At 38.9% G+C, this 12165-nt stretch overlaps 2 protein-coding genes across 14 annotated transcripts in view; one reads left to right on the forward strand and one right to left on the reverse strand.

Annotated features, from left to right (window-relative positions):
• LOC148055247 (uncharacterized) overlaps window positions 1-12165 on the reverse strand; it is a 145240-nt gene that overhangs the window by 56219 nt on the left and 76856 nt on the right. For all 12 annotated transcript variants that reach the window (XM_087761648.1, XM_087761649.1, XM_087761645.1 and 9 more), the window contains one exon: window positions 6722-6907. In XM_087761648.1, coding sequence (XP_087617774.1) covers window positions 6722-6907 — 186 coding nt within the window. The remainder of the gene's footprint in view (window positions 1-6721; window positions 6908-12165) is intronic.
• Window positions 1-12165, forward strand: part of NGF (nerve growth factor) — a 35270-nt gene that overhangs the window by 11421 nt on the left and 11684 nt on the right. The gene's annotated exons all lie outside the window — the stretch shown is intronic.

Below are 12165 nucleotides of genomic sequence, written 5' to 3' on the forward strand. Positions count from 1 at the left end.
CCTTTGTGAAACAGGCTAGTGTTGCGAAAGACTGTGCTAAAGACCATTTTTTTTCTCCATGTGTTTTGAGAGAGAAAAGCATGTGGCCTTTTCCTTCTCATTTCTCCCACTCCTTCTTTTCTATTTGAAAGCAAAGAAATTAGAAAACTATTTAATGAACTGTAGAATTTCTTACCTTCATTCAATATTTCAAATTTTTAAAAGAATTCAAGTCGTTTGAATTCAGTTTTCAGCACTTGACCCATGATCATGCCATCACTTGAAAGGAAATACTTTCTAAGAAAATAACACATTTCCAATGCCATAGAAAAACGGATGTAATATTGTTGGCCAGATTTAAAGTTCATCTCTCTACCTCTGAAATAAAACGAATTGGCAAAAGCTCGTTTCCAAGTGACATATGTTTAAACTCTGACATTGTGCACAGAAACTAGGTACACACCTAATCATCAAAACTTGCCTCTGGTTTTGATTTTAAGCAGGCAGAAGATGATCTTGTAAGGTGTACAGCTTGATTATCTGCTTTGAACCTAGTATTCATCCAAAAAAAAATGCACAGAAAAGTGGAAATATACTAAATGCAAACACAATAGGCCTCTAAAAAGATTTTTAAGTCAGAAACCTGGTAGGCATACGTTATTTAGGAAAAAAAAAAGCTTATTTTTCTTGTGTTAGACAGTCTAAAACTGTCACGTATTCATCATCTGATGAAAACTGTGGTAAGAATAAGCAAATACCAAAGAAAAATCTATTCCTAATGCCATGATTATGACAACAATCTGTGGAGTCCCACTCTTCAAGAGCATTTACGATTTTCATACTATAGATCACTTCTGGCTACAAATGTCATCTTTCTTCTCTTTCCACTATATGCTCGTGCGTACTACCTTCCTTCCAATTCAGAATAAAATTTCTTTCTTGTAACTATTATGACTGTCCCGGACAAGTCATTCCACAGACAGAAGCATTAACAAATAATACTGTAATAAATACAACGAGGTGCACATTAAATATCCAGGCAAAGGAAATATGTGGTTACATACAGTGTTAAGTGATATAATGACAGTGATTTTCAAATATGTCAGGTTATTTGAACCAATTAATATCGGCACACAAAAGATGGAAATACAGACTTGAAATCAGACTTTTCTTAATGCTTTTTGTGGAGCTAGAGAATGTGTAGAGTCCAGATCTGGTATGCTGTCTTGCCGGTAGACGACTGCCAAAGACTAAGTGAATGTGTTCACTTGGCATTTCACCTACGGTGCAAATGCATACATTTCATAAAGGATGCGATTTCTGTTTTTCACTATGGGAAACTCTTTTTCGGTATTCTGTTCTGGTAGTTGTTCTCATTCTGTCCTGCACGCTGCTGAGTGATCTGCACTAAACTGAAATACAAACTAGAGTCATAATTATGTGGGGAAAGGATCATGCATTTTATTACGCTTCCTCTGTTGTGACTAATGACTAGACAACAAAGACCAAAACCGTATCAGATAGCTCATGTGTATCACTAGCAGGTTCCCAGCTGACCACAAGTTGTAGGCGCAGTATATAAGCTCTGGAGTAAATGTGCCTAGATTCTTGACATAATCCAATACTGTTCTTCGCAGGGTTGAACATAAAGGTAGAAAAAGAAACAATTTTTGGTTTATGTTACCCAGCACAGAAAACCAGAATTGAAAATTAGTATTATAAACTCCGAGTGAGTTAGTAACAAGTTTTACTTGTTAGTAAAAGGTCCAGTGTGAATTCGGAATGAGAGTTTATATCCCTTTCCACCTTGCCCACTTACATGGGGGAGCTCCAAATTACCTGTCCTAGAAGCAATGCAGCATGGACTCCTGGTGAGGCACAAAGCAGAGGAAACAGAACTGAACTCCAAAGAAGAGCTCTGACAAAACCCTTTAGCCTCCTTCTGTTTCCTGCACCTTTATTTCACTTTTCTCCCAGCAATGCCTTCATTCAACAAATCACAAAATAAAAAGGAAAAGGAAGAATCTTCCATTTCCAGTATTTGTGTTGAGTGAAGCCTTATTGGCATGAGATAAATTTATCATCTTGCTCCACTTAAAAAAAAAAAAAAAGAGAAAGAAAAGTAATTGCTTACTTTGTAATAATGGCTCTTACCTAAGGTTCTACCACCTGCTTTGCACAGTCTGTGTTACACAGTATAGCACAGCCAGATGAGAAAATGTTTAATTCAGGTGCGTGATTTGCAGCCAGATGTCTGTGTTGTAACTTTTATCTTTATATGACAGGTAATTAAAGAATACTACTGTGTCATATTGTATTGGGTCACAAAATTATTATGAATACATTAACTGTGACATCGTATTAAGGTGTTAAGTGTGCTTGGAATTTCCGATATTAAAATGCGATGGAACAGCTTCACATGACAAATATCAAATATTCATCAAAGCAAGCAGTCAGTAAAATTGTGCAACCATGTGGGTGCAGGAAAAAAGATGATTCATTTACAGAGGTACTGATGATAAATTTTGCATCATTGCAGACAACCTGGGGCACATCAGGAACCAGACAAGTATTTTAAAAACCACCATTATTTTCAACTGGACAAACTCTTGCAAAAAATTTGACATAACCTGTCTTCAGCTTCTATTTGAAACAATTTTTGCCAGATGTAAGAAACAAAACCCACAGAAGTGTCCTTTTGCGATTAATTCTCTAAAAACAATAACTGAGAAACCTACTGACTTAACTCTAAAATATGCCATTTCCCTCCCAGGTGTGATTTTTGATGCTAGTAGTAATATCTGCAAGAGGCTGGGTAGGTCAGTATTATTTATCTTTCTAAAAGCTTCTAAAAACTTGTTTTAATTCCTAGAGGCTCTGCAAATTATCTGTCCCAGAAACAAGGCAGCATTGCAGCATCATTCAGAAAGAAGAATGTGAGAGAGGGCAGGTGCCATGTTCCACTCTGTTAATCTGTACATTACAGTCTGACCTCATGTAAACCTATAAAATGGAAATAAAGTTCTTCTACTTGGAGGGAGCCCTAGTGAAAATCTTCAAATTATTGCAAAGAACAGTACAAGTTTTCAGGAAGCAATTAACTGCTTGACTGAGAATATCCCTACTTGCTATTTTTTCTAAAACTCATGGGTGATATTTTGAAACATTTGATTGAACTCAGTCACTCAGTCTTGATTATGGTTTGGCATTTCCCTCTGTGTAGACCGATCCATAGGGAATGCCATTCATACCAACTCTGAAGTAGAGCAGGATGACTCAGCTGATTAATCAGCTTTCTTTTTTCTTTTTTTCTTTTTTCTTAGTAAGAAGCAGCAAGTACTTGGCTTCCCCAGCTGCTCAAGTGATCATTGTCGAGCTCATGTTATAACTCACATAGTTTTGGCCACCCTTGACTCGCATTCTAAGAGAGGGAAAGTAACCCGTAACCCACGGTCTGTTACACAGCTATATGAGTGACGAACACAAATTGCAATACTGCACGCTGTGTTTTCTGTTCACTGTAAAGTCCTTGCCATTTGGGGGAGAAATGTTTCCATTCCTGTTGCTTTCTGATGAAGATTTGTCCCTAATTCGGAATCAACCATAAACTCAGGGTTTACGGGTTCTGACTGCGGTATCAATTGCTATCTAGACAAGTAGCTATTGAAACCTGAGCACCTGTATTTTGCTGAATAAATCTAGCCACTTCCTTAGCTAGAACATAGCACAGAATCTGCAGATGAGCCATGTCTCTAATTTCCAATCCAAAAATTTGCTGAATTTATTCGTCAAGTTAATGGAAGAAAAAAAAAAGGGCTACTTTTAAAAATCTTAACCAAACATGGAGCTTTTTTTTTCTTTCATTAATAGGTAAATTGCAACAGAAACGCAGCCAATGTACAAGTGAAGTATGTGATCATTGTCATGAAATGCCTAGAAAGTAAATGGACTTAATGATGAAGTTAAACAAATCTCAATTAAAGGCACAATGATTCTAGACAGACAAAAACCATCACTCTCCCGGCTTCCCACTAAGTTGGTCTCCGAGCATGGAAAGGTTGCCAGCTATGGGGAACAGTTTAAAAAGTTAATGACAGTAAAAATGGGATTCACTGGAGACTGTAACCCTAACTCCAGCAAGCATTGCCAGAGGCCTGACATGAAGAAACAAGTACTATTTCAAGCAGACTGCAAAGCCAAGGGAAAGATTAACATCTGTCAGAATCAGCTACAGATGAGATTCTTATTGATCCTTGAATGTCACAAGAATTTAGAAGGGCTAAAAGGAAATTTAAAGAAAATAATCATCTATCTGTGGATTTGGTTTGTAAATTTTAAATTTCTTTCCCTACATTTCAGCTATATATTTTCAAATAGCTGTGTGTGATGTAGCTCAGTGTTACAAGGCAGAAGAGGTATTTCTTCCAACTTATTCACTGTCAACCACAGTCTTGTATGAAAAGTAGGGACAGGGAGCAGTCTTGTTGCTGTAGCTAGCATTGCTGTTACTAGCCTCCAAGCCACTGAATTTCATGTTTAGGCTATGTTGCTGTGGATTTTGTTTCTGCCTTATCCGTGTCTATCCCTATTAATAAGATTAAGACTTTGCTCACAGTCTTCTAATTAAAATGCTGTAATTCTGGGAAGAGATTCCAAGTCTTCTTTTAGCAGGGTAATCAGTCTATCTGTGAGTTCAAGTTACCATTTTTTAACATGAAAGTTGCACAAAGATAGCACTCTTCCACGCAGGCCATAACTCACTGGTTTGAACAACACGCTCCGTTTGTTAGTAGTGGTATCAACAGCATTTGCATACCATAGCTAGCTTCAGTGCTGCCTCAAGCTGATGAGTTTACAGGTTTTGGAATTGCCACCCTTGTCAGGAGTTTAAGCAACCAAAGGCTCTTCACATCTTATCATGCTAGGAACATATGTACGTTTCTCTGCAACATTTTTCCCTTATTGAACTGGAAGAAGCATGATCTGAACTTCAAGCTGTATTGCACTTACCAGCTGTAGCCTCAAATATTATTTACAAGTTATTATTTCTGTAGCTTCTCATTCCTATAGCAAGTTACCATTCCACAACTTTCAGAAGTATCTCCTCCCACTCTGACTCCTTCCCCCAAATCTTCTATAAGGTATGTGATACGGTACTAAAAGAAGTTTTTGTTTAACCAGCTTCTGCAAGATTGTTTTGATGAATGTAGGGTGAGAAAACTTGTTACAGCGGTTTAGTCGTCTCAGTTCCAAGAGTTCACACATTCAATCTATTAATTGTTCTCACTATGGAAATAGAAAAAAAGTTCATACCAAATACAATAAAAGACAGCAAGGAAAATAATCCGCTAGTAAACATAGTAACAGTAATCTTCAAATCCTGGCCTACTTTTATTAGAATTCCCACATTTCAAACTCTGCATACCAGGGAAGTCAGTGAACCCCACAGAAAGTTGATGCGTGAACAGCGTAAAGATGTGCAATGACATCAGCAATTAGCATCGCTTTGCAATTTAGGCATTCAGATTTATTCAGACTTAGAACAAGGCCAAAGAGAGTTCTAGAAAAAGTGGTAGAAACATGCAAGTGCACAATTAAAAGGACAGAGACCATCTTCACCATTACACTTTTTAACTGTAGCAAAAAATGCATTCAGCAGCCAAGTGATGCCAGAAAACAGAAAATGAACGTGTTAAGAGCCCTACAAATGTTCCTAACGCAAGCATGTTGCCAAATGCAGATTTATCATAATTGTTGAGGCTGGCAGCTTAGTCCAACTCCCTGTTTCCTGTTCTTACACAGAGGTTGCAGAAGCCTGAACTTCATTTAAACTCCTTTGCACTTTGTTCTTTGCTTAAAGGATTCCCGTGCACAAGGGAGTGAACAGTACGAAAAAGGATCAGCTCGTTTCTTTACAAACACTTTTCTGTTTAACTGTCCTGCACAGAGTAACTGTATGACCAGGAGAACTGTTCAAAGACACAGGCATTTATTTCAGAGACAGCTGCAGACTCCCAGCAAGGGAGGACATCTCGCGCTCTGTATCATCATTCACTTCTCTGCGTATTACTCTGATTGTTGTTCAAGCTTTGTGTGAGGTAAGGACGTTGCAGAGTGGTCAGGCTCCAGAGGCCGCTGGTTCAAGATCCAGACAAACCCCTTCCCACATTTAAATTTCATTTCACCTTAAATGTCTGGGTGGGGAAGAAAAACTTCCTATCTTAAAACATTCACAGCAGCTGCCTCCCCTCAAACTCTGACATAATACAAAGACAGAAAACTCCTACTCGCCCACTGCTCACTGGGTCTGCGCCCAAAAGCCCACACCATACAGCTAAAATGTGGACCCAGTTCAAACTATCTTTGCTCTCTGGGAGCATCAGTCAGATTCTTTGCGCAGCAGCTGCCTGACACACTCAGGATGCTGGGAGCTTTGCACAGTGCAGAAGTTTGGACCGTATTTTTCTGGCCTCATAGGTTTACTGTCAGGGTCTCAACTAAAGCAGAGCTGAGATTCTCAGAGCATAGGAATGAAGTAACCTCCTAAATCAAGTCACTGTACTTACTTATTCAGTACAAGGAAATGCAGTTTGAATTAGTTTTGCTGAATATATATTTTGTTGCTAATGTACAGAATCCACTACATTTTGTTACTACCTCTCTTCACTGTTGCCAGCAGTTGTCTAGCGTTGCAACTGCGCGAGTCTCTGTGCAATGGGTTAACACAGTAACGAGTAAATACCTTCCACAGAAGACGAAAGCCAAGATGCTGAGACGACAAGGGGTCCAATGTGCACTGCAGCGAAGATTGGGTAGGGCAGCAGCTCTGAGGCAGCTGGTCTCAATGTGTGAAAGGAGAAGGCAGGGAGACTTGCAAATAAAGGAGAGGACACAGTCGGAAAGCACGTGGAGCCGACAGCACTTGGAGCTGGAGAGGAAACAAAGAAGAGCATGTCAAGACATAGGCATGACCGGTGGCAGGGCTGAGTTCCAGAGAATATGAGATTTTACCAGCAGGACTATATTGCTTGGTCCTTGAGTGAGCTGCCCAGCAAAACATTATCAAATCAGCACAACTGTCGCACAGAACAGCAGTTCTGTTCAGACAGGGAATGCACAGGTCGGTCCGGCCCTGATGGAACGACTTGGTCCAAGTGCGTATCGTGTGTGTTTGCTGCTGTACCACTTCGTCACAGTAGCAGTCACGGGCTGGACTTGGGGATGGTAATCCCATTCTCCTACTGCTTTTTAATCCATTCATTCCATAAAGAAAGGTGCAAAAAAGGATTATGGTAAAGAGAGAAGGAACTGGTACTCATATGGATTACAAACATTGACAAAAACACACTTGTTTTTCCACCACTTGAGGCACACACAAACGAAAAAATCCAATGAACAAATAAGGACAATAAGGCAAATAAAAGAGTGCAAAGAAATAGGATCTGTTTCCCAAACATCCTGAACACTTATGCAGACTCTGCTGCCAATTAATCAAGATGACCTTCTAGGCTGAAAACAGTTCAGAACAGAAAACATACAGGGAAAAAAATGTAGGTATGGAACATTTGGCATAATGTCAACATATTTACACAGAAACCATACTTCAGTCCTAAGTCAGTACCGAGTACAAGCATATGAAGTACGAAAGCACATGGGTGAAAATTCCAGCAGCACCACAGTTTACAAAACAGCTCTGTCTCTTTATAGAAAATGATGCAGCATCATTGCTTCTGAAGTGCTAGAGCTCAAAGATGAAATCCTAGTTGCTTGTTTCCTTTTTCTGATCGTGTCCAGATGAGCCAAAGTATTAGAACAAATGCCTTCAAGGTCTAAACAATAGTAAGAACCTCATTTTTCTCTTAGTATACTACCCTAGATGTCAGGAGACTCTTATTTCTCCTGTAAGAACTACTTGTGCTTCCAGAGAACATTACAACAGTTACACAGATGATACTGCAATCTGATAACTCTTTCAGAGTTTCTGTGTTTTACTTTGTTTTATTTGGCAGTGTTCCCAGCTTTTTTTGTGGACAGCTCTACTACAGACTCTGTTCTTAGGAGATTTTACTCTCTCATTTCAAAATTGCACCGGATTTAAAAGGGTCTTGCTATGCAGAGAAAGAAAACCCTTTTTTCCATCTCTTTAGTAACTTTTAATTTTTAAGTGACCAGAAACTACTAAAAAGCCTTCAAAGTTGAAAGTTTTTCTTGTACGCAGCTGAACTGTTTGCTTAGTTTAGATGGCAAAACCCACCATATTTCACATCTCTGTAGTGGAGTACTTAGGAATTCTAAGGACATTGGTTCGAACACCAATTAAATGGGAAAGGCAGGTGGAGTACAAGAGTTTGAGCATCACTACCTCTTTACAATCTACAGAACAAGCTCAGGCTTTGCAGCAAGAAGATATAGAAATATCTGCCCAAATCTTTGCATGTCATCTCAGGTATAGCAGGACACAGCTGACTGCTCTCCATTGCTTATGTCCAGTAGTCATCTAGAAATGATATACTTCTCAAATTTACAGGATATCTCAAAAGAATACAGAAGTCAAGCTGCTAACGAGCAACAGCCCGATTACTTAGTTTTTGATACATTCAATTCAACTTGGGGCATGTTATTTAAAGAAAATTATTAACATTTTAAGTTAATTAAAAGTATTATTCCCATACCTTATGTGGCCTTCTAACAAAATGAGTTCAATGTAGTTACAATAAGGTAGGCACAGAATGAATGGGGCTGCTGTGGGGTCAATACCCATTTTCAAGAGCAATGAAAATAAGGACGTAAATTGCTAAAGCGCTCATTTGAGTTTTCTTGTCATGATTTCCATATTGCCATGTAAAGTAAATCATTAGAGAGGGAATTCAATCACTAAGAAGGTAATTGAATTCTGTAGGTCCATGAAAGTAAAATAGATTTAGAAATAGGAAAGAATATCCTAGAAGTTTAAAAAAAAAAAAAAGTGGGAAGGGAGAAACGGAACATAGCTGCTGCTTGGCAAGAATCCTGTTATTCTTCAGGTTTTCCACTTGCTACAGAAGAAACTTCTACTGATAGACACAAGGTAGGGGCGAGACCATTTGATTAAGTGCTTGTAAAATGACATTTTTGGATGGAAAATCCTACGTATGCAAAGTAATATTCTGTTTCAGTATTGACTATTTCTCCAGTATCTCAGAAATCTCTGAATGAACATAAGAGCATCTCCATTTTGTAAGGTGGGAGTTTTATTTTGCAATCCTTTGTCTGTATCCTTAAGGTTTTTTTAAATGGAAAAAAATCCAACATGTCATTTTGCACGGCTCCAGCTACAAAATTTTTTAACAAGTGCAGCCAGATCCTCAGCTTCAGTAGAACACACGTTTTAAAGTTCTCTCAACTCTAGCCTTCTTTGCTGCATCCTTCCTGTATTTTGACTTGCCAAGTACAGACACACTTCAACTTCCCTTTTGTATTTTCAGAATTCCCGCCCCATTAAAATATCATTCAGGTTTTTAAAAAAGTTATAAAAGCACTGGAAGATTTGTAGAAGATAAAATTCCTTTTTGATGTGAAGAATGAACAGAACAAGAAAGCCTGAAACACACAGGCATCGAGTATTAAAAGTCATGAGGATCGTGGTCATAATTTCTGGATGCTCTTTGTACTTACATAATGTTGTTTTCCAAATTCAAGATCTAGAGAAACATTACAGATGATGGAATCTATCTCTGGGAATCTGATCATGACATACCAGCTCATTTGTATTTTCTACCTCATTTTTGGAGTCACCACACTTTATGCATTACACTACAATACATGTCCAATCGCTCAAAATCTCATTTCTTTCAAATTTCTTTGTATAGTCGTAGAAAAGTGAAAAAGGATAACAAAAATGAAAATTATGATCTTGAATGAAAATTAAATGCTAGCATTGCTGTTAGGATTCAGCTGGTTCTTATTAATCAGGGTTTGGACACGAATCGGGATTTATATTCCCTTCTGAATAGCTGGAATAAGATCACTAGTTGGAAAAGTTTACTGGCCCTTAAAGATATTGTATTTTTCTGCCTTAACTACTTTTGGCTGTAAGATGGGATAGTAACATTGTAGTCTGATTGCCCTCATACTTTCTTTTCCCAGATGAATTCCAGTTTGATTTTGGTAGTTTCATAAAGTCTGAAATTCCAGTGCTTTCATTTCTGGTCATTTCGTACTGGAAGCCTCAGGACCAACTATAGCAAGCTAGAGACTTGGCAGAACCAGCTCAAGATCCATTTGGGAAAGGCGTAGATGGAGAGAAGGACAGGCCATGCACCCACCCTCATGCACTTCTCTCGGACTCGCTGTTTTAAGCAGCAGCTAGGGAACGACTCCTTTTCTTGTGTTTGGAGAGGAACTGCAGGGGAGCAGCAGTCTTTCAGGCTGGCTGGTAGTTGGGTAGGATGGAGGCATCTCTTTCCACAGACCTCAAAGGCATCCAACTTTATATGGGTGGGATGGATTTATCCCATTTATGCTGCAGTAGTTTTCCTGTCAGTTAGTGCCCGAGATCTTTAGTCACTCCTTTGTGCCAATGAATAAGGATTTATGAAACCCTGGAGTCCTATAAAATATATATACAGTTTGAAGTCTATATTGAAAGTTCCAAAGTAATCATCACATGTCAATCATTAATTTTAGGATTTGCTTTATAGATAATAATATAGGGATGATATACAACTGTAGTATGCTCACATAACTTATTTCTAGCCTGCATTTTTATTTCTAGCTCACTTAATTTTACCAGCTTCGTGCCATTGAGGCCATCAACTTCAGGAGAATCAGATTCACGTGCTCCTTCTAAGGCTGTTTTCTGTGATTTACTTTCAGAGATCTCTCACTAGTTTTGATAAGTGACCATTAATTCATTTTTTTCCTTCACTGTATTTAAAGAGATTTTTATCCTGACAATTTCTATATCTTTTATTTAATGACTGTCATTTTGCCTTTGTTATCTTAAAAAGGATAAAACTTTCTCCTCTGTCAGGGTGGCTCTGTGCATGTTTAACCCTGCACTAACAGCCAGTCTGTCACAATAAGAGCTGTATCCCATTGCAGGTTTTTACTGGTATGGCCATCATGACCTGAAGGTCATGTATTATTTTCCAAAGGAAGCTACATTTTGGATGACTGTTGATGACTCTAAATTCCCATGAGCGTATTCTACGTGTGAGAGAATCATGATGCCAAACATTACATTCTTAGAAACAGAAGTCTCAATTGTGTTTTACAACTCAGTAGTTACAAAGTGAGCCTTTTAAAGTTGAGCTCGGTCTGTGCTGTGGCACGAGTCTCCGTCACCTACTGCAAGAAACCGCCACCTCTTGCTGCGGGCTGGATCTCTCCCATCAGGGAGCCTCACTCGGCACCCTGTGCTCTGAGGGCAGGGAGCGTCAATGACGGTGATGGGCAATAGACTTGGTTTCCTCTTTTTGGGCTTCTCTGCACAGGCACTAGCAATTGAAATACTTATGTACTGGTTCAGGAGGACAGAAGAGATAAAATTAGGCTCCTGCAAATAAGCCATTTCCATTACTTATGCCCCAATAAGCAAAAAATACACCCTAAGAAGAAGTGTTTTCCAAAGCCTTATTGGTTTCTGATTTGGTGAATCCTCACCCTGCAGGTCAAGACACATAGTGCTATTTTCTCTTAAGTACCCAGAATGGACAGAAGCATCATGGGCTATCAAGCGTTCTTGTTATTACCCTTACCTCGACTAAACGCGAGTCAGAAATCTAGAGGTAGATATTTGTTGCGCATCCTGTGATGACGATGATCATGGTGACATGATGCGTGCTCATTGCTGCAGGGCAGCATTTTTCTCAGTCTACTGCTCTCCCTAGAAGTACTCAAAGGAACATTTCAGTACTGGAGGCATTTGGAACAAAAGGAAGTGTATGAGACACAGGTAGCTTCCAACTGGCTCTTCAACACACATACAGCTCTTATTTACAGGATGAGTCACTGTAGATATAATAGAGGAATGAAATCTTGAGCCCATTAGAAATTCCCATTTTCTTGCTCATCAGCTAAGATCAAGGGAAAGCTGAAATGCGGTGCCTCTGACACTGCTCTTAGTCATAATGGCTTAAGGATTCCCTTCAAGGCCTCTCAGGTCTTAGAAATTTTTTCCCTGAATTGCTACTGCTAAATTTTAGT

The sequence above is a fragment of the Nipponia nippon genome, unplaced genomic scaffold (assembly GCF_047370975.1).
Source record: "Nipponia nippon isolate SJK-2023a ecotype South Korea unplaced genomic scaffold, ASM4737097v1 scaffold_25, whole genome shotgun sequence".
Classification (NCBI taxonomy): Eukaryota; Metazoa; Chordata; class Aves; order Pelecaniformes; family Threskiornithidae; genus Nipponia; species Nipponia nippon.